This window comes from Leptopilina boulardi, unplaced genomic scaffold (genome assembly GCF_019393585.1).
Source record: "Leptopilina boulardi isolate dan_hultmark-lab unplaced genomic scaffold, ZJU_Lbou_2.1 LbouV2_364, whole genome shotgun sequence".
Classification (NCBI taxonomy): domain Eukaryota; kingdom Metazoa; phylum Arthropoda; class Insecta; order Hymenoptera; family Figitidae; genus Leptopilina; species Leptopilina boulardi.
This window is the reverse complement of record NW_026137934.1, coordinates 1,134,476-1,158,475: the sequence shown is the minus strand read 5'-3', so window position 1 is coordinate 1,158,475 and position 24,000 is coordinate 1,134,476. Positions and strand designations below refer to the sequence as shown.

Genomic DNA, 24,000 nt, shown 5'->3' with positions numbered 1-24,000 from the left:
TCTTCGTTCCTTTTTTTTCTCTCTCTCTCTCTCCCTGCTGACTATACATAAGCCTCTTCTAGGCTTCTATATACACCAAGTTCAATGCCTATAAGAAAACCACCTTCGCCACGCAGCTCCTTCGTCATTCTATATGTTCTCATTTATCGTTGCTCCGATACCTCTCACGATATTGAAAAGAGAGAGAGAGAGAGAAAGAACGACTAAACGCCAGGACAGCGTCATAAAATTTATTATGATTAATTGAACATGCAATGCACGACGCCCGATTATGGAAGAAAACCTCTTTCTAAACTGTCGAACCAGTCAATTTGCTGAGCATCTTCACCGCAGAATGACAGGGGCTTTTGTATATTATAACAAAAAGAAATCAAATAGTTTTTTTTTTTGAGCCTCTAAAAATTCAAATCAATAATCTTAAAATTGTACAAATTTTTTTCATTTTAAAAATTGAAAGTTCTAAACATCATTTATTAGAATTTTCATTAGATACCCAATGGGAAACTGCCACGAGTAACCATTGGCGTATTAATTGGCCCAATGATGGGAGCCAATGAAAAAAACCATTGGCACCCAACAATGGACCACTACACGCAATAATTATTGGCAACCAATAATTAGCCAATATTAAAAATTTTAATAATAATTTACAAAATCAACAATTTAAAAAAAATTTATTTTTATTATTTTTTAATAGTAATTACTATTATTTTATTTTCAATAATTAAATTAAAATAAAAAACTTGTCATAAATGTATTAGTGAAACCATTTCTTCCAAAAAAAAAAAGTTTGTCTCAAATCCAATAAATAGGAGAGACATCGTGCAGAAAGAAATTTGGACAAGAAAAAAAATTTTCGTTCACTGCTTATATACCAATGTAATGGCACCTCAACTGCGAGAAACAGTTATGATGTTCGCCCTCCCTGTGACGTTGAGCAAACTAAAGTCCAGAGCAGAGCCATCAGCACAGCGCGGGAACATTTGAAAAATTTGATTTTATTAGATATTTTATTTCATAATTAACGAATTATTAAGTATGACATTATGTTATTAATAATCATTTATGACATTAATTATTTATTATGTTAATTATTTGTCATATTTAAAATAAAATAAAATATCTAATATAATCAAATTTTTCAAATGTTCCCGCGCGCTGATGGCTCAGCTCTGGACTTTAGTTCGCTCAACGCCACAGGGAGGGCGAACATCATAACTATTTCTCGCAGTTGAGGTGGCATTAGATAGGGTATATAAGCAGTGATCGAAAATTTTGTTTCTTGACGAAATTTTTTTCTGCCCGATGTCTCTCCTATTTATTGGATTTGAGACAAACTTTTTTTGGAAGAAATGGTTTCACTAATACTTTTATGACCATTTTTTGATTTCAATTTTCATTAAACCAATTTTCTAAATTAGGGAATTTTTAAATTAACCGAAAATAAACTTTACACAGAAAATTAAAAGGCATTAAAATGCAACTATTTTTTTAATCCAATTTTTGCTTATTTTAATCCATTTTGGTATTAAAATAAGCAAAATTGGATTAAAATAATAAGCGTTGCTGCTTATTTTAATGCATTTTAATTTTCTGTGTACAGAATTTTTATTTCTTCGAATTTTCATTTCTCAGAATTTTTTTCTAAGTTAATTTTTTAAAAGTTTTCAATTTTAATCTTTAAATGGATTATTTTAATCTTCAATGGATTAAAACGTTGCATTTTATTTTACAATTACAAACTATTGAACTACCTAACAAAAAAAAAAAAAACCGATAATTTTTCATGAGTAATTACTAAAAAATTTAAGAGAAATATTTATTTTTTCGACATGATTTTTGTAATACTAAAGCTTATATATATATTATTATAAAATTATTATGCATTTTCAAAATTATTGTGTATTATAAAATTTATTATATATTCTAAAATTTATTATTAGCTATCAAAATGTAATTACTCATTAAAAAATTTTGAGTATTAACTATTGAAATTTGACATTTAAAAATACACAAAAAGTTTGTAAAATAAGTTTAAATAATTTTTTTTTAATTTATTTACAAACTTCCTGTAAATTTTTTGAAATGTCAAATTGCAATAATTAATAATACTTAAATTTTTTTTAGGAAATTAGTTTTTATTATGTAATAATAAAATTTATAAATATATAATAGTATAATTAAATAATATATAATAATCGATATTATAAAAATGATAATTTTTTCTTAAATTTTTTAATAGTTAATTATCAGTTTTTTAATTTTCTAAATAGTGACTGTAAATAATAATCACTCCGCGAAAATATCGATTTTTTCACCTAATATCCCTTTAAAAAAAATACAAGCAAATAAGATAATTTAAATTACCTTAAAAAAAAAGTCATTCTTTAATACACAAATAGAAAATTTGAAATTCATGGGGCAAATAATTAAAAATGAAATAGATCGATATGACTTTAGAATTACAATAGTTTTCATGTTATAAGAGAGCATTGGATATTTTGTAACATAACATAACCGAAGAAACACGATCATGAATATCATTTTAATTTATAAATTATCTGTAGAAAGAAAGAAAGAAAGAAAAAACCTCGAGATGTTTATGCCTGCATTTGAAATCATTGAACTTGAAGGGATTGAATTGCTTCAGAAGCAATTCAAGCATGAATTCAATGGTAAGGAGAATTTTATCTTGCTCGCATTCTACTTGCTTGCAGTGCCTGCGCACACACAACACTTTATCAGACCACTATATATATATACGCACATGAAAAACAGGTTGTAATCACCCAGGTGTAACAATTTTCCAATTTTAAAGCTGCTTAAAAATTTTTTTTCTCCAAAAAAAAAAATTCTAACATTTTTATAATATATTTACAGCGTGAATAAACTACTGCAACAGTTTTTTTTTTAATTAACAAATGAATAACTTTCCATTACCATATAAACATTTTATTCTCATTAGCTTATATGTATATTTCAAAGTGGAACTTCATTTAGCAAGAAAACTTATAACACACACACATACACACTGAGAGTTTAGAAAATATTGAATATTAAAAAGCAGCCGAGTGAAAATTTATCGGCATCTTTTTATTTTTTCCCAAGTGGTGGTTTAATTTCCCATAAGGCTATATTTATAAATTTACAACCTCATTTAAAGACCTTGCCGCTTTTTCTTCCGCATTGGGTCAGTATTTTCTCTTTTCGCCCCAAGAAGAAAAAGAAGATGAAGAAGAAGAAGAAGCAGAGATTTGTTTCACTGCTAATATTAACCTCGGCTCTCGTACATTATAAAGCTGCGTTATTCATGAATAAGTAAAGTGTGTAAGGGCACACCCCTTGCATAATTTAATTATACAAGGACGCAACCTTGTATAATTTGTCGTCGTCTCTAAATGATTAAAGGAGTTGTCTCTTTGACATTCTATTAAGAAAATAAATTACTGATATAAACAACAAATTAGAACTAAAATTTTATTTCAATTCTAATAGAATATTCATTTATTAAAATTTGAGATTTAATAATAATTTTAAATTTTGGGAAAATGAATTTAGATATATATATATATATATATATATATATATATATATATCAAGCCATTAATTTTCGACATTTCAATTTCCCTGTAAACATATACAAGTAAAGACAAATCAAAGAAGTTGTATAATATCCGATCGCGTACGCAATCCCAGAAGCAATCAAAGTGTGATTGAACGATCGTAATCGTCCTTTCTATACAGTTTAACAGACAGTCGCCCACACATGAGTTGATATTACCCGTCATTCGCAGAGAGCTCTCACTCTCTCGTCAACTGAATGAATCTTGAAGCATTTTAGTTGTTCAACAAAGTGCACTGAACTCATTTCCTTTCGTGCGATGTAATAATTTCGAACGCATCCTATATATATATATATATATATATTATATGTACAAAACCGTAACAAAACAAAAACTAACTTATACTTTATATATACACCTAAGCAGCCATTTCTATTATATACGCACATCGAATCCCAAAGAGTGTCCGTTCTTGTCTACTAGCTATGAAAATTATTCTTAAAAATTTTGATAAGTTAGCAATCATCAAGCAATATAATCGTCAATAAATGTTAATTTCGCTATATTAAAAGAAACATTTATTTTGTCAAATAAATATTTACTAGAACCAAATAATTTTTAAAGCCAAATAATTGAATTATACACAGAATACTAAAAGGCATTAAAATAAACTGCAACGCTTATTATTTTAATCCAATTTTGTTTATTTTAATACCAAAATGGATTAACATAAGTAAAATTGGATTAAAATAATAAGCGTTGCAGCTTATTTTAATGCCTTTTAATTTTCTGTGCGTATTAAACAATATTTGAAACAATAATTTTTGTATTTGATACAAATACTATTTAATTTACTCAAATAATAATTATATTTAATTCAAATAAATTAGTGCTGTGCAAGTTTTTAAAATTCGAACCGCTCCATAAGAATTAACATGGGCTCGAATCGAATATTCGATCCGAGCCCATACAAAATTCAAACTTTTGCACAGCTCTAAAATAAATATTTATTGGATAATTAATAGCCAAGTACATAAACAAATATGAAAATTAAATAAACCTTTTTAAAGGTTTAACCAATTTTTTAGTCAGAAACAAAAATCGAAAATTATTAAAATTGTAGTATTAGTATACGGAAACAAATATGAAATAACTATGGTTACTATAGCTATGGTAGATGTTGTCATGGAAACGGTCATCCAAAATCCGTAAAATAAAAAAAAAGTTTCCCTATGGTTTCCAAGATTTTAGCAATGGTCCAAAATTAGTAAAATTAAAAAATTAATTTTCCCATGGTTTCCAAGATTTTAGCAATGGTTAAAAATCCGTAAAATTAAAAAAAAATTTCCTATGGGAAATTGTACCATGGGAAACGGACATAAGAAATGGTTTTTGAGATTTTTGCCAAAGTTTAAACCATGGGTCTAATCGTTTTTTAATTGGCAATCGATTTCGCCCATGGTTTTTATGATTTTACCCATACTTTCATTTCCACGCGGGCGAGCTAATAAGGGTCTTCCTCTACTCATATCGGTCTGTCAATTTTTTATTACACTTTTGGGTGTATTTTGTGCATGAAATTGCAATGAAATCGTCTGCCTAAGAAGAATTGATTTTTTTTGTCGATTTTTCTATGACAAAACTACTTTAATAGTGCTAATAATGGTCTTTCTCTACTAGTATAGGTCTGTCAATTTTTTTCTACACTTTTGGGTGTATTTTGTGCAATAAATTGCAATAAAATCGACTGCCTAAGAAGAATTGAATTTTTTTGTCAATTTTTCTATGACAAAAAGTGCTTTAATGCGAGTTTCAAAATGACTTAAAATTTTTTTAGAATTTTTGACCGCAGTTGTAAAATACATTATATGTGATACAAAACACTTTTCGTAATTTGGGTCTAAAAAATGATTTGCAGTAATAAAAGGTATTTTTTATTCTTTTAAGTTTGCAATAAGTTGTAAAAGAAAGTTTATAGACAAAACTTAGTGAAATGTAATTTAATTAACAGTAGTAGAAGCAAGTTTCAGTCAGACTTATCTTTTCTTGTAATTTTGGCTTAAGTATAGTAAAATACTGTTTTAGTAAGACAAAACCTGTTTAGAACAACAATTTTTCTGAGATCTCAATTTTTCTATGATTATTAAATGTAATTTTTGTTCAGAACGATTATATTTATAATCTTATATTGTTTCTATAAGTAGTTAAAAAAAAAGCTACTCACAAATATTTAAACTCTTAATTTAATCGTGAGTAGTAAAAGTAAGCATTAGTCAGACAGTTATTGAAATTTATTATAATTTTTGTGTATGTATTCAAAGTCAGTTTTAGTACTTGTTATCCATTACTATAAGCATGAGTATATACCGTATCAGTGATAGTCAATATTTGAATAAATTTATATTTAAGAGAAATATCTTTTCGTTTGTGTCAAAGAAGGTCGCTAACCTAATGTTATGTGACTCGCTACTTGATTCGTAATATGGAAACATTGATGCCGATCGGAGATTCCGCATACAATCTGCTCACCAAATGGGGAACATCGTTATTCCCGCTGGCTTACATCGTGCTCTCGTTAGGAAGTCATAAAATAAACCTGAAACGCCATTATCGTTAGCTGTCTCAACTATTTTTCATTGATGAACCTTGTCGTCGTTTGTATATACTATATACATACCAATAATGACACAGTCTACCTCATTCACAATGAAAAATTCAAATTGTTATGCGGATTCATCTCTTTCTCTTTTAATAAATGCGCGCAAACATTTCAAATTGTTTATATGATTCGCCGACAAATAATCCCCCAACAATATCGACGCCTATGACAAATGATGTGCCAGGGTGGTATGAACTTGAAAAACCAGTTATCGAGACTGATCAAGAAAACGTAATTCATGTAGGTCGATCGGTTGTTACCAGCTGGTTTTATAAATATTTACAGCCAATCGTAAACTCGTCTTTAATTTTTCTTTTTTTTTTTTTTTTGCTGCGCGTGTACGTTTTCCAGATTGTTTGCTGAAATTATCGAATCTTACCAATTAAATTTAGATCGTAAACCCACTATCTGACAATAATTGTTCGTGCTAATTGCCCTGCACTTCAATCTGATTCATACAGTAACAAAAATTAATCATAGATTAGAGAAAAAAGTAATGACCGTCATTTTCCCGTCATTTTTCTTTAAAAAAAAATTTTAAATATTTTCTTTTTGTTTTGTAAAAGTAGCACAAAATTGTTTATAGAACGCATATAAACAACGTTTCGCAAATAGAACTTTCAAGAAATTGTTTCCTTTTGCAGAATTATCCGAAAACTAATTAACATACTTGAGGGATCCTTCGAGACTATATATATATATATAAGAGTAAGTTAGGAGAAGCATTTTGTGAAAGCGGAAAGCAAGAGAGGGAATGTATAAACTACGAAAATTGCAAGAACGTAAGTCAGAAAATTAACTCTAAACTGAAGGTAAGTAGCTTTTATTATCAATTTTCGGAATATGCATCCAGAGAGAGAGAGAAATCAGAAAGAAACCTTGCGGTGTATATATACATACAGCAAAAGTCGCTCACTCAGAGGTGTACAAGGTATGAGTCATCAGAGAGTGAGGAGAGAGAAAAAAAAAGGAGTAAACAGACTAGTGGAGAATGCCACGACCTTGCCTTCGCTTGCCCGGTAATACGATGCTGAACATGTTTCTCTGTTGCGAGTTCAGTTTCGTTTTTTCTGTTCATTGACTGCATCGCCGGTGTATATACTGCGAGAGTGTTATAAATAGCGCTTTATCAAATTCTTCTTAGCGCCTCAGTAATCGAGTTAATTTCGATTCTATACATCTTCCTCTTTTTTTTCTGTCTCTCTATCTCCCCCCATTTTACAAGAGAACAATCTTGTTTCAATTTTCCCAACAGATAAAAAGCCAAGATTGAAATATGCCTTTTTTTCAACATTTAATTAAATGATAACCGATAAGGGTTTATGAAACAATTATATATTCACAAAAGTGACCAATCACTTTTTAATTACTAATATACAACACGACTGGATAAGAATTTTTTTTTTTTTACTTCAGGAAGTCGAAGTAAAAAATTTGATAAATAAGCAAATTTTCAATAAAAAAATTTAAATGTAGTATTAGTATACAAAAAAAAAATATAAAGTTACTTATAAAATAAAATCTAAATTGTCCGAAACTTCTTCGCATATCTAACTTTTGCTTTGGAAATAGGAAAAGTTACTCAGAAAATGGTATTTTTTTTTACTATTTCCGGAACAAAAGCTGACAGAAATGGGCAGAAATTCCAGAAAGATTAGAATTTACTTTGAAAGTAGTAAAAATTGCTTTGTTTTTGTATTCTATTTTTCTTCTTGTAATAAAAGTAAGTTTACGTTAGATTTGATTGTTTCTAATTTAATGTTTTTATTACCAAGAGTCGATTGCTACAATTATTTTTTTTTAATTTTTATAAATTTGCTATTAAGTGTTAACTGTTTGGAATAAGTAGTAAAGGTTAGTTTCAGTCAGACAATTTTTTCCCCAAGTTCTACTGTAAAATCGTTGTAACTTCGTAAGTAGTAAAAGTTCTGTTTTTAGACAAATCTTACTAAATTGTAATTTTATTATCAGTAGTAAAAACAAGTTTCAGTCAGGCAGAGATGTTAAGAATTTTATAATATTAGTATAAGCCTAGCAACGGTTGCTAAGGATATTTTTTTGCCTAGTAACGGCTACTAAAGACATTTTTTGCTTAGCAGCAGTTGCTATAAGGACACTTTTTTACCTAGCAACGGTTGCTAAGGACATTTTTTTGACTAGCAACGGTTGTTAAGGACATTTTTTTTCAAGCAACGATTGCTAATGACTTTTCCTACCATAAAAAAAGGTACCAAAGGATTATGCGTAACGCTTCTTAGTCAAACTGAAAAAATCAATTAGTCGAATATAATATCAACATAAAATATCATAAAAAACGTCATTATACTACTGTTTTCTTAATAAGTTTTTAAATCGACAATTTGTTGGATTTTTGGTATAAGTAGTAAAAACAAGTTTCAGTCAGACAAATTTTTCTCAAGGTTCTGTAATTGTTATAATAATATTAGTTATAATAATATTAGTTATAATAATATTAGTATAAGCCTAGCAACGGCAACTAAAGACATTTTTTGCTTAACAACATTTGCTATAAGGACACTTTTTTTACCTAGCAACGGTTGTCAAGGACATTTTTTTGCCTAGCAACGGTTGCTAAGAACATTTTTTTCACCCAGCAACGGTTGCTAATGATTTTTTTGTCTTAAAACGGTTGCTATAAAACATAAACAAGTTGTAAATTCAGATGTTCATTACATGAACATTTTGCTTCCTCTTTACGATCAGCAAAAAAATTTGCTTCCTCGTGGAGAAAGCAAAGTTTTATTGCTAAAATGTGAATTTCTGATTTTTTAACTTTCATTAATTATTTAAATTTACCTCAAATGTATACTTTATATATATCGATCGATTCGTCTTGACGTAAGAAATACGATTTTATTATATATAACCTTAAATTTTTCCATTGAAAAATTTTTTTGATTAAAAAAAAATTTTTGGAAAAAAGACGATAAAATTTTTTTTTGAGGTATTTTTAAAAATCCTTTGTTCAGATTTGAGATATTAATATGATAAATGAGCCGACCAAATTTTATCTAAATCCATTAAAACCTGTTAAAGTTATCTTCTAAACAAAAAAGGGATCCACACACACACACATAAATACATCCGGACAATTCATCAGGATCTCATATAACATGTTTCTATAAAGAAAAAAATTTGTTTTCGCCACTTTGAAAAGTTTTATAAACGAAAGGACTACAAAGTTTCCTCCACGAGGAAGCAAAAATAGTCAAAAAGTTTCGAACAAAAAAAAAAAGTGGTGAACAAAAAATGTATAGCGCACTTTTTGATTGGTCCAGCGGATGCTGAGCTACACTCAAAAATATTTTGGAAAAATTTTCGAAAAACTTAATTCGCGAGATAATGGTTCGGGAATACCGACAAATTCTTTAGCAAAAAGTAGAGAACAAAAAATGTTTGGCGCACTTTTTCATTGGTCCAGAGGAGCTGAGCTACACTCAAATAAATTTCGGAAAAAATTTTAAAAAATTAAATTTTTGAGATAATCATTCGGGAATACCGCCAATAAAATAGGGAAAAAGTTTCCATCAAAAAATGTATGGCGCACTTTTTGATTGGTCCAGCGGATGCTGAGCTACACACACTAAAACTGGGGTAAAATTTAAGGAAAAAAGAATTGCCAGATAATGACTCGGGAATAATGCAAAAAAATTGAGCAAAAAGTCTCGAACAAAAAATGTATGGCGCACTTTTTGACTGGTCCAGCGGATGCTGCGCTACACTTACTAGAACTGGGGTAAAATTTTCGGAAAAAAAAATTGCCAGATAATGACTCTGGAATAATGCCAAAGAATTGAGCAAAAAATCTCGAACAAAAAATGTACGGCGCATTTTTTGATTGGTCCAGCGGATGCTGAGCTACAGTAAAAAACAAATTTGGAAAAAATTACAAAAAATTAAATTTGCGAGATTATCGGTCGGGAATATCCCCAAAGTAGTAAGAAGAAAGTTCTGAATAAAAAATGTATGGCACACTTTTTGATTGGTCCAGCGGATGCTGAGCTACAGTAAAAAACAAATTTGGAAAAAATTACAAAAAATTAAATTTGCGAGATTATCGGTCGGGAATATCCCCAAAGTAGTTAGAAGAAAGTTCTGAATAAAAAATGTATGGCACACTTTTTGATTGGTCCAGCGGATGCTGAGTTACACTCGAAATAATTTTGGAAAAAATTTTGAAAAAATAAATTTGCGAGAAAATTGATCGGGAATACCGCCAATAATGTAGGGAAAAAGTTTCGAACAAAAAATGTGTGGCGCACTTTTTGATTGGTCCAGCGGATGCTGAGCTACACTCAAAAAGGTTTTGGAAAAATTTTCGAAAAATTAAATTCGCGAGATAATTGTTCGGGAATATAAATAATAAATTGAGCAAAAAGTCTGGAACAAAAAATATTTGGCGCACTTTTAGATTGGTCCAGCGGATGCTGAGCTACACTCAGATGAATTTTTTAAAAAATTTCGAAAAATTAAATTTGCGAGATAATTGATCGGGAATACCTCCAAAGTCTTAACCCGGGAGTCTCGAACAAAAAATGTATGGCGCACTTTCTGATTGGTCCAGCGGATGCTGAGCTGCACTCAGATAAATTTTTTAAAAAATTTCGAAAAATTAAATTTGCGAGATATTTGATCAGGAATACCGCCAAAGTCTTAACCCGGGAGTTTCGAACAAAAAATGTATGGCGCACTTTTAGATTGGTCCAGCGGATGCTGAGCTACACTCAGATGAATTTTTTTAAAAATTTCGAAAAATTAAATTTGCGAGATAATTGATCGGGAATACCGCCAAAGTCTTAACCCGGGAGTCTCGAACAAAAAATGTATGGCGCACTTTCTGATTGGTCCAGCGGATGCTGAGCTACACTCAGATAAATTTTTAAAAAAATTTCGAAAAATTAAATTTGCGAGATATTTGATCAGGAATACCGCCAAAGTCTTAACCCGGGAGTCTCGAACAAAAAATGTATGGCGCACTTTTAGATTGGTCTAGCGGATGCTGAGCTACACTCAGATGAATTTTTTTAAAAATTTCGAAAAATTAAATTTGCGAGATATTTGATCAGGAATACCGCCAAAGTCTTAACCCGGGAGTCTCGAACAAAAAATGTATGGCGCACTTTTTGATTGGTCCAGCGGATGCTGAGCTACACTCAGATAAATTTTTTAAAAAATTTCGAAAAATTAAATTTGCGAGATATTTGATCAAGAATACCGCCAAAGTCTTAACCCGGGAGTCTCGAACAAAAAATGTGTGGCGCACTTTTTGATTGGTCCAGCGGATGCTGAGCTACACTCCAAAAGGTTTCGGAAAAATTTTCGAAAAATTAAATTCGCGAGATAATTGTTCGGGAATATAAATAATAAATTGAGCAAAAAGTCTGGAACAAAAAATGTTTGGCGCACTTTTAGATTGGTCCAGCGGATGCTGAGCTACACTCAGATGAATTTTTTAAAAAATTTCGAAAAATTAAATTTGCGAGATAATTGATCGGGAATACCGCCAAAGTCTTAACCCAGGAGTCTCGAACAAAAAATGTATGACGCACGTTTTGATTGGTCCAGCGGATGCTGAGCTAAACTAGAATACAAATTCGGAAAATGTTTTAAAAAATTAAATTATCGACATAATCGCTCAAGAATACCGCCAATAAAATAGGAAAAAAATTTCGAACAAAAAATGTATGGCGCACTTTTAGATTGGTCCAGCGGATGCTGAGCTACACTCAGATGAATTTTTTAAAAAATTTCGAAAAATTAAATTTGCGAGATAATTGATCGGGAATACCGCTAAAGTCTTAACCCGGGAGTCTCGAACAAAAAATGTATGGCGCACTTTTTGATTGGTGCAGCGGATGCTGAGCTACACTCAGATAAATTTTTTAAAAATTTTCGAAAAATTAAATTTGCGAGATAATTGATCGGGAATACCGCTAAAGTCTTAACCCCGGAGTCTCGAACAAAAAATGTATGGCGCACTTTCTGATTGGTCCAGCGGATGCTGAGCTACACTCAGATAAATTTTTAAAAAAATTTCGAAAAATTAAATTTGCGAGATATTTAATCAGGAATACCGCCAAAGTCTTAACCCGGGAGTCTCGAACAAAAAATGTATGGCGCACTTTTTGATTGGTCCAGCGGATGCTGAGCTACACTCAGATAAATTTTTTAAAAAATTTCGAAAAATTAAATTTGCGAGATATTTGATCAGGAATACCGCCAAAGTCTTAACCCGGGAGTCTCGAACAAAAAATGTATGGCGCACTTTTTGATTGGTGCAGCGGATGCTGAGCTACACTCAGATAAATTTTTTAAAAATTTTCGAAAAATTAAATTTGCGAGATAATTGATCGGGAATATCGCCAAAGTCTTAACCCGGGAGTCTCGAACAAAAAATGTATGGCGCACTTTTTGATTGGTCCAGCGGATGCTGAGCTACAGTAAAAAACAAATTTGGAAAAAATTACAAAAAATTAAATTTGCGAGATTATCGGTCGGGAATATCCCCAAAGTAGTTAGAAGAAAGTTCTGAATAAAAAATGTATGGCACACTTTTTGATTGGTCCAGCGGATGCTGAGCTACACTCAGATAAATTTTTTAAAAAATTTCGAAAAATTAAATTTGCGAGATATTTGATCAGGAATACCGCCAAAGTCTTAACCCGGGAGTCTCGAACAAAAAATGTATGGCGCACTTCTTGATTGGTCCAGCGGATGCTGAGCTACACTTAGATAAATTTTTTAAAAAATTTTGAAAAATTAAATTTGCGAGATAATTGATCGGGAATACCGCCAAAGTCTTAACCCGGGAGTCTCGAACAAAAAATGTATGGCGCACTTTTTGATTGGTCAAGCGGATGCTGAGCTACACTCAGATAAATTTTTTAAAAAATTTTAAAAAATTAAATTATCGACATAATCGCTCCAGAATACCGCCAATAAAATAGGTAAAAAGTTTCGAACAAAAAATGTATGGCGCACTTTTAGATTGGTCCAGCGGATGCTGAGCTACACTTAGATAAATTTTTTAAAAAATTTCGAAAAATTAAATTTGCGAGATAATTGATCGGGAATACCGCCAAAGTCTTAACCCGGGAGTCTCAAACAAAAAATGTATGGCGCACTTTTTGATTGGTCCAGCGGATGCTGAGCTACACTCAGAAAAATTTTTTAAAAATTTTCGAAAAATTAAATTTGCGAGATAATTGATCGGGAATACCGCCAAAGTCTTAACCCTGGAGTCTCGAACAAAAAATGTATGGCGCACTTTTTGATTGGTCCAGCGGATGCTGAGCTACACTCAGAAAAATTTTTTAAAAAATTTCGAAAAATTAAATTTGCGAGATATTTGATCGGGCATACCGCAAAAGTCTTAACCCAGGAGTCTCGAACAAAAAATGTATGGCGCACTTTTTGATTGGCCACGCGGATGCCGAGCTAAACTCGAAAACAAATTCGGAAAATTTTCCAAAAATTAAATTCGCGAGATAATCGTTCGGGAATACCACTAATAAAATAGGGAAAAAGTTTCGAACAAAAAATGTATGGCGCACTTTTTGATTGGTCCAGCGGATGCTGAGCTACACTCAGATAAATTTTTTAAAAAATTTTAAAAAATTAAATTATCGAGATATTTGATCAGGAATACCGCCAAAGTCTTAACCCGGGAGTCTCGAACAAAAAATGTATGGCGCACTTTTTGATTGGTCCAGCGGATGCTGAGCTACACTTAGATAAATTTTTTAAAAAATTTTGAAAAATTAAATTTGCGAGATAATTGATCGGGAATACCGCCAAAGTCTTAACCCGGGAGTCTCGAACAAAAAATGTATGGCGCACTTTTTGATTGGTCAAGCGGATGCTGAGCTACACTCAGATAAATTTTTAAAAAAATTTCGAAAAATTAAATTTGCGAGATATTTGATCAGGAATACCGCCAAAGTCTTAACCCGGAAGTCTCGAACAAACAATGTATGGCGCACTTTTTGATTGGTCCAGCGGATGCTGAGATACACTCAGGTGAATTTTTTTAAAAATTTCGAAAAATTAAAATTGCGAGATATTTGATCAGGAATACCGCCAAAGTCTTAACCCGGGAGTCTCGAACAAACAATGTATGGCGCACTTTTTGATTGGTCAAGCGGATGCTGAGCTACACTCAGATAAATTTTTTAAAAAATTTTGAAAAATTAAATTTTCGAGATAATTAATCGGGAATACCGCCAAAGTCTTAACCCGGGAGTCTCGAACAAAAAATGTATGGCGCACTTTTTGATCGGTCCAGTGAATGCTGAGCTACACTCAAAAAGATTTTGGAAAAATTTTCGAAAAATTAAATTTGCAAGATAACTGCTTCGGAATACCGCCAATAATATAGGGAAAAAGTTTCGAGCAAAAAATGTGTGGCGCACTTTTTGATTGGTCCAGCGGATGCTGAGCTACACACAAAAAGGTTTTGGAAAAATTTTCGAAAAATTAAATTCGCGAGATAATTGTTCGGGAACATAAATAATAAATTGAGCAAAAAGTCTCGAACAAAAAAATGTATGGCGCACTTTTTGATTGGTCCAGCGGATGCTGAGAAACACTCAGATAAATTTTTTAAAAAATTTTGAAAAATTAAATTTGCGAGATAATTGATCGGGAATACCGCGAAAGTCTTAACCCGGGAGTCTCGAACAAAAAATGTATGGCGCACTTTCTGATTGGTCCAGCGGATGCTGAGCTACACTCAGATAAATTTTTTTAAAAATTTTGAAAAATTAAATTTTCGAGATAATTAATCGGGAATACCGCCAAAGTCTTAACCCGGGAGTCTCGAACAAAAAATGTATGGCGCACTTTTTGATTGGTCCAGCGGAATCTGAGCTACACTCAGATAAATTTTTTAAAAATTTTTGAAAAATTAAATTTGCGAGATAACTGCTTCGGAATACCACGAAAAAAATAGTCAAAAAGTTCTGAACAGAAAATGTATGGCTCACTTTTTGATTGGTCCAGCGGATGCTGAGCTACACTAAAAAACATTTTGGAAAAATTTTCAAAAAATTAAATTTGCGAGATCATCGTTCGGGAATACAGCCATAGTGGTTAGAAGAAAGTTCTGAACAAAAAATGTATGGCGCACTTTTTTATTGGTCCAGCGGATGCTGAGTTACACTCAAAAGGGTATTGGAAAAATTTTCGAAAAATTAAATTCGCGAGATAATTGTTCGGGAATATAAATAATAAATTGAGCAAAAAATCTCGAACAAAAAATGTATGGCGCACTTTTTGATTGGTCCAGCGGATGCTGAGCTACACTTAGATAAATTTTTTAAAAAATTTTGAAAAATTAAATTTTCGAGATAATTAATCGGGAATACCGCCAAAGTCTTAACCCGGGAGTCTCGAACAAAAAATGTATGGCGCACTTTTTGATTGGTCCAGCGGATGCTGAGCTACACTCAGATAAATTTTTTAAAAAATTTCGAAAAATTAAATTTGCGAGATATTTGATCGGGCATACCGCAAAAGTCTTAACCCAGGAGTCTCGAACAAAAAATGTATGGCGCACTTTTTGATTGGCCACGCGGATGCCGAGCTAAACTCGAAAACAAATTCGGAAAATTTTCGAAAAATTAAATTCGCGAGATAATCGTTCGGGAATACCACTAATAAAATAGGGAAAAAGTTTCGAACAAAAAATGTATGGCGCACTTTTTGATTGGTCCAGCGGATGCTGAGCTACACTCAGATAAATTTTTTAAAAAATTTTGAAAAATTAAATTTTCGAGATAATTAATCGGGAATACCGCCAAAGTCTTAACCCGGGAGTCTCGAACAAAAAATGTATGGCGCACTTTTTGATTGGTCCAGCGGATGCTGAGCTACACTCAAAAAGGTATTGGAAAAATTTTCGAAAAATTAAATTCGCGAGATAATTGTTCGGGAATATAAATAATAAATTGAGCAAAAAATCTCGAACAAAAAATGTATGGCGCACTTTTTGATTGGTCCAGCGGATGCTGAGCTACACTTAGATAAATTTTTTAAAAAATTTAGAAAAATTAAATTTGCGAGATATTTGATCAGGAACACCGCCAAAGTCTTAACCCGGGAGTCTTGAACAAAAAATGTATGGCGCACTTTTTGATTGGTCCAGCGGATGCTGAGCTACACTCAGATAAATTTTTTAAAAATTTTCAAAAAATTAAATTCGCTAGATAATCTTTCGGGATTAGAAGAAAGTTCTGAACAAAAAATGTATTGCGCACTTTTTGATTGGTCCAGCGGATGCTGAGCTAAACTAGAATACAAATTCAAAAAATGTTTTAAAAAATTTAATTATCGACATAATCGCTCAAGAATACCGCCAATAAAATAGGGAAAAAGTTTCGAACAAAAAATGTATGGCGCACTTTTAGATTGGTCCAGCGGATGCTGAGCTACACTCAGATAAATTTTTTAAAAAATTTCGAAAAATTAAATTTTCGAGATATTTTATCAGGAATACCGTTAAAGTCTTAACCCGGGAGTCTCGAACAAAAAATGTATGGCGCACTTTTTGATTGGCCACGCGGATGCTGAGCTAAACTAGAAAACAAATTCGGAAAATTTTCGAAAAATTAAATTCGCGAGATAATCGTTCGGGAATACCACTAATAAAATAGGGAAAAAGTTTCGAACAAAAAATGTATGGCGCACTTTTTGATTGGTCCAGCGGATGCTGAGCTACACTCAGATAAATTTTTTAAAAAATTTTGAAAAATTAAATTTTCGAGATAATTAATCGGGAATACCGCCAAAGTCTTAACCCTGGAGTCTCGAACAAAAAATGTATGGCGCACTTTTTGATTGGCCACGCGGATGCTGAGCTAAACTAGAAAACAAATTCGGAAAATTTTCGAAAAATTAAATTCGCGAGATAATCGTTCGGGAATACCACTAATAAAATAGGGAAAAAGTTTCGAACAAAAAATGTATGGCGCACTTTTTGATTGGTCCAGCGGATGCTGAGATACACTCAAAAAGATTTTGGTAAAATTTTCGAAAAATTAAATTTGCGAGATAATCGTTCGGGAATACCGCCAAAAAAAATTTTTGGAAAAAAGACGATAAAAATTTTTTTTGACGTATTTTTAAAAATCCTTTGGTCAGATTTGAGATATTAATATGATAAATGTGCCTACCCAGATCCGAGTAGAGGAAGACCATTTTTACCACCAAAAACGCATCCAAAAGCATAAAAAACTTACCAAAAAAAATTAATTTTTCTTAGGCAGACTATTTTATTGCATATTCTTGCACAAAATACACCGAAAAGTGTAGAAAAAAATTGACACCCAGATCCGAGTAGAGGAAGACCCTTTTAACCACCAAAAACGCATCCAAAAGCATAAAAAACTTACCAAAACACATACATCCGGACAATTAATCAGGATCTCATATAACATGTTTCTATAAAGAAAAAAATTTGTTTTCGCCACTTTGAAAAGTTTTATAAACGAAAGGACTACAAAGCTTCCTCCACGAGGAAGCAAAACATAAAATATCATGAAAAAGGTACTACTGTCTTCTTAATACAAAATAATGTAATAATTAGAAAACAAAAATCAGCGCGCGAAGGTCTCGTAATTTAAAAATCAGTAGTAAAACGAAGTTTTAAATCGACAATTTGTTGGGTTTTTGGTATAAGTAGTAAAAACAAGTTTCAGTCAGGCAGAGCTGTTAAGAATTTTATAATATTAGTATATATTATAAAGGTACATGTACTTTGAGACATTTTGCTAAACAATTTTTTAAATACGACCTTAATTTTCATTCCTTGCTGTCAATAATTTTCAATACGATATCATCACTAACGAAATACAGGGTGATAAAATAATTCGCTGTCTTTCGATCGCGGAAGTACTTCGAATAGTACATGTAATTTCAAAAAGATAGTTTTATAAAATTCCTTCATATATTTCTAATGGCTACATATACAGCAAGAAAGAGAGAGAGAGAGGAAAAAAAACAGTCAAATGATCTCAATATTTGTTAAGATGTCGCTCTTCATTATACCTTTTGCGCAAAAGTTAAATAAAATATACTTTGCCAAGTGTGCAAAAAGTGCCATTACGTTACCTCGCTTCAAGCTATTATCCTTGGAAATACACTGCTAATGATCTTTAGTTACGGCCAATAGCAATACAAAAAATTACAGAAAAGCTACACTTTATCTTGCATTTGTACATGTAATATAAGAAGTTTGTGACAATAAACCTGAGGCTATATCTAATGTAGAATTGATATATTTATTTGTTTTTCTATTTAAATTATATATATATATATATATATATATATATATATCTAGCACCCTTGATTTTCCCCCTTTTGAACATTGTACTCAGGATGAAATTACATCGCAGGTGCAATATAAATGCTTGTTCTCATGCATTATATGTTAATAACCAATATATATATATAATGACACATATATTATTTCGGTGAAATTTTACTCCAATAACAAATTTATTTCTCAAATTAATTAACGAGTCATCTAAAGTATATCGTGCGTGAATAACATGATTGATCAAACGTGCCTAATTTATCGTATTTTGTACCAAGGACAACTGTAAATATTCAGTTCACAATTTAAATTATCGATAATTAGAGTGATGTTGCACTGTGGGGAATAGAAGAGGAGATATATATCGCGCACTCCTAATTCCCTTTTCGGCTGTCAAAGTGAATTCGAAACAGGAAATCAAATGCTAAACATGAGAGAATTGACAGATCATATAATACACTGCCAGGTAATTAACACAATATATATAATACAATATAGCAACAACTTCATTATATCAAAAAGAAATTTTACGTCCAAACCAAAATTTAATCAAAATTTTTTGACAATATTCGTGAAAATTTGGTTAAACATTTTCGAAATAGGAAAAGGTTAAGAAACTTTTTTTTTATGATCGACTGTTCTTGAATGCATTTTTGAGATAGAAGATTCTTCAAATTATAAACAGTAGTGAACTCATCGAGAATTCATATATCTCTGATGCGATGCGGCCCCCAACACAATAAAACCAACAGCAGAGAATACAGAGAATATTGAGCCGCAAACAAATGAACAAAAATTCCTAATTTACAAAGCACTTGTTTTTTAAAACAGTCGATGAGTTTCATATTTCCCAGCTTAATTACTATTTTGTTTCTCTTTTTTTTCCGAATCCATTTTTCACCAGATTGCTCAATTTGTCTCTCTGGCTAATAAAATTAGAGGTTTTTTTTTTTCCCAAAGTGGATTGAATCTACAAATCAAAATAATAGAATTTGAAAAAGCACACACACACACACACACGAAGAGAGAGGAAATAATAATCTTTTATTACGACTTGAAAATGGAGATGAAGCTGTTTTCTCCAACATTAAATATGAATGTCCATTGGAAGAAGTTGCGTAATTTTATTGAATCGACAAAGACTCTTCTGGGACATCGACTTTCATGAAATGTAAAGCTCTTTTGTAATTTCTTGTTACAATATAGAGACTATTCTATTTTAGAAATATAAGAGATATTTTATTACCGCAAAGGACTTTTGCATTGTGTACGATGTAATGTAAATAAAAATTTTACAATACCCCAGGAGAAAATAACTTGACATTTTCTTATACTTTCGTAAAGGACTTAATCGTTTAATGCAATATGTTTTTAACTCACTATTCCATAAGAAGAGCACTAATGCACCGGTAAACGACGACATATAACGTCACTTTATACATGAAGCACATTGGAGATATTACCCCAGCAATAAGTTATCAATCTTTCTCTCTCTCTTTCTACCAACGACGAGAAGTTAGCGACACACCCATATTTTGATTAAAAGAAGCCACTCAGAAATTCTGCTAAAGCAATCAATCTACTTTCTACGATTAATACCTGTTGGCCCGCGTGCGGTGATCATTATGGATCATTAGCGAGGGGGATAAAGAGAGAGAGAGAAAAAAAACACTGACAGAGGCGCGGCAAACATTCCAAGTATGGTTACGTTGACATTGTCTACTTTATGTTTATAAGAACGTGTTTCGATAAGATTGCAACTTGCTATATCGAAACTACTGATTACTAGTAAAGCTATTTATCTCACGCCCACTCTTTTTTACATATAGTGTATTTTCTTATCTCTGCGCAGGAAATTTAATGATTTTACCACAACAACAATATAAACTACAATCTCATCTCATATATATATTTCACGACAAACTTTCCATAAACTGCAACTAAACAATACCGTTTGTAAAACCATTAATATCCATTTTTCATATATCCATTATTATTACTATTATCCTTTTTTTAATATTGTTGTTTTTACTATTAATTTTTTTCATTCCAACTATTTTCATTATTATTACCAGGAACAAAAAAAATTTTTTTTTTCACTTTATATATAAATTTGATATCATCGGGGTGTATGAAATTACATTTTTTAAAAGCATAAAAACTGAGAGAAAATTAATGCAATAAACTTGAAAAATAAAATTCTTTGATATTAGTTTACATCCGAACACTACTTAACAATAATTAAATTATTTATTATTTTTTTTTTTCGAAAAAAAAGAAGAAGCTGTGGAAGCAAATTTCTTGGTTATTAAATTTTTCAACTGTGGAATGTAAAACGTATATAGTATATATTATGGAAAAAAAAATAAGGCAGTTCATATATAGTTAATTATTTATGCAACACGCGTACACACCATGAGTGTTTAAAACTTGACGGAAGTTAACGGCAAAGGTAGCCACATTTTATGCGAATTGATCTCAAGGAAAACCACAGAATGTTTGGGTTATAACTTTTATCGCATGTTACGTCAACAGGTTTTTGAAAGCTTTTCACTACTTAGAAAAGATATGAAAAATATTTTTAATATCGTTGTTATTATTATGAAGTTATTACTTTTACACTTGAAATAACTCTGCTAATAATATATTTAAATAAACGATTACTCTTGAATTAAATAAATTATTTTTTCCAATCTAGTTTACAAGGGAAAATTAAATTATAATTCATTTTTATGTATAATGAAAAATAATAATTATTATTATTTTCGAGGATAATTAAAAAGAAAAAATGTTGAGACTAATATCGATTAAATATTAAGTAATTTAAAGCCCCCTTGATTTTAAATTTATCAACGGGAAAAAGCAATTTGTGCAATTCTTCAAAAGACGCTAATGAAAGAAAATCTCCATTAGAATCATTTCCAATTACGTGACAACTGCAAATTACAATACCGTTTAATTTAGATTTAATTAAGATCGCGCAGAGGCAACTCGTGGATAGATGCATTGAAACGCTCGTTTGTTAATGACGGGTTGACGCGCGCGCGCGCGCATATAAAAGTCTGGGTGACCGCTTTCGTGATGAGAATTAACACTAATTTAATTTCCTTTGAAAAATCGTGTATATATATATATATATATATAGATATATATATAAATCCACGGTCTACTGAATTTTAAGATGCGCTTCCGTATTGCAGTAGCGGTGTAACGATATGTACTATTACTGCTAGATATCGTTCGCACGTGCATCGAGTTTGCGCGTGTTTTCCGCGTTTTTGCTCACTTTGCCAATGCCGCTTCAAGATCGTCAAGCCAATGACCTGTATATATATTTACTGATCAAAAGACTACTCTCCACTAGAAAATATTGTACAAAATGAGAATTTTATGGCATTTTAGCAACCGTTGCTAAGAAAAAAAAAAATTCTTAGCATCGGTTTTTTCCTTAGCAACTGTCGCTAAGGAAAAATAATAATTATAGTTACCGTCGCAAAGGGAAAAAATCCTTAGCAACCCTTTTTAAAGAAAAGAATCCTTAGCAACCGCTGCTACACTTTGAAAAAAATTCGATTGAAGCAACCAAATTTTGGTTAAATCAACAAAATAAATGCATTGATATACAGTTAACCAAACATTTGGTTGCACAAACCAAACATTTATTTAGCTCAATCAAATTTTTTCTTTGTTCAAAAAATTTATTAAAATAAACCAAACTGTTATTTAGATCAAATAAATATTTATTTGAATTAAACAAATTTTGTTTGAACTAACCAAAAAATTGGGTAAATATAAAAAAATGGCCCATTTGGTTCAAACATATCTTTTTCCTGAGTGTAAGGAAAAAAATTCTTAGCAACGGTTTTTTCCTTAGCAACCGTCGCTAAGGAAAAAGAATACTTAGTAACTGCTGCTAAAGAAAAAAAATTCTTAGCAACCTTTGCTAGACAAAAAAAGTTCGAAATAGTCAAAATTACCACGAAATGGGGAAGGGGGCTACGAAACCCTTAAAAAAAACTACCGAAAATTACAGAATGAAACAAAAAAGCAAAAAAATTGATGAGAATAAAAATAATGTTTTCAATTCTCATAAATGAAAAAAATAATATCCCTCTGGAACGAATTTCGTCATCAATTTTAGTCTCGTAAAATGTATATCACGAGAAGTGACTTGAGAAGAATAAAGAAATATGATGCATTCCACAAGCATCAGCATCAACAACAACATAGCCACAGGGGTTTATCCTTTTATCAGCAGCAAGATCTCGAAAATCATAAACCTAACGACTGAAATTAACCTTGAAATTTCATTGGTACTGGACGGCTGTTATCGCAGGCTACCTCGATTTATGAATTATGACTTAATCCACAGTTACAAGAGAGAGGAGAGAGAGAGAGAGAAAGAAAAAAACACTCCCTAAGTATAAGGCAATTACGGTCCACGTGCTGATCGGTAGAAAAAAAAGAAATCTTCTGGGTTACGTAAAATCCACCATCATTGGATATCAATCTCGATGATCATGTCGTAGAGGTCATTTCACAGTGAATAAAAGGGTTTCTTCTACAAAAGCGGATCTTGGAAGTTTTGCGTCGCTTCAAGCATTGCCCCAAGGAACTAAAAGAAAACGAACAAGAAGAGGCGAACTTTTTAACTTGAGTTCCTGGAGATGTAGGTAGACAAGGATAGTCCCGATAAAAGCGCGACAGAGAGATCGAGAGAGAGATAAAAGAGATAAAAAAAAGGGGGGAATAGAGAGAGAGAGAGAGAAAGAGAAAAAGAGGGGGAAATGGGGAATATCGTGAAACGATACCGGCAATCAGAGGCGAGCTTCTTAGTTAGGATATATTGCGAATAACGACCATTATTTATCCAATGCGATTTACGCCAGGTCGTATTATCTCTGTAATTCATACCTACTCTGAAAGTCTGCCGCGGTGCATTAAATTCACTCGGATATTAATAGAAAGTATCTTGTGGAATTTCATTACGACGCGCGAACAAATTATTATAGTCTCCCCGCTTGGCGTGTGAATATCTGAAATCTCGCCAGACTCAACTTGCACACACATATACAACACATCGAGGAATTAGTTAAGTATCTCTCCAATTCGACAAACTACAACTGCTTATGAAGCGCAACTCTACTGACAACTATATATATAATATTAAGGTTCATCAAGAAGCTCGAGTATTGTTGGCTCAATATAATAATGTAAATAAATAACTTTTTTTTTTAGAAATTTTACTTATTTTCTAATTTCCAATATTTTGGTTTCTAATTCCGAATAGTTTCTCATAATTCGTAATGCCAACTACTAATATTTTTTTTTTGACTCATTTTTATCGAAAAGATACTATACATAGTAATAACTGAGTAGAGGGCATAAAAATATTTTTCCCGATTAGTATTCAATAATTTCCATCTATAGGGTACAGTGGTTCA

At 31.5% G+C, this 24,000-nt stretch overlaps 1 protein-coding gene across 1 annotated transcript in view; it reads right to left on the bottom strand.

Moving 5' to 3' along the window:
- Positions 1-269: 269 nt before the first annotated feature.
- The window catches only part of LOC127286897 (autophagy-related protein 16-1-like), a 133,243-nt gene continuing 109,512 nt past the window's right edge, over positions 270-24,000 (bottom strand). Inside the window, exon 10 of the mRNA XM_051313521.1 lies at positions 270-344. Within this exon, the coding sequence (XP_051169478.1) occupies positions 270-344 (75 nt within the window). The remainder of the gene's footprint in view (positions 345-24,000) is intronic.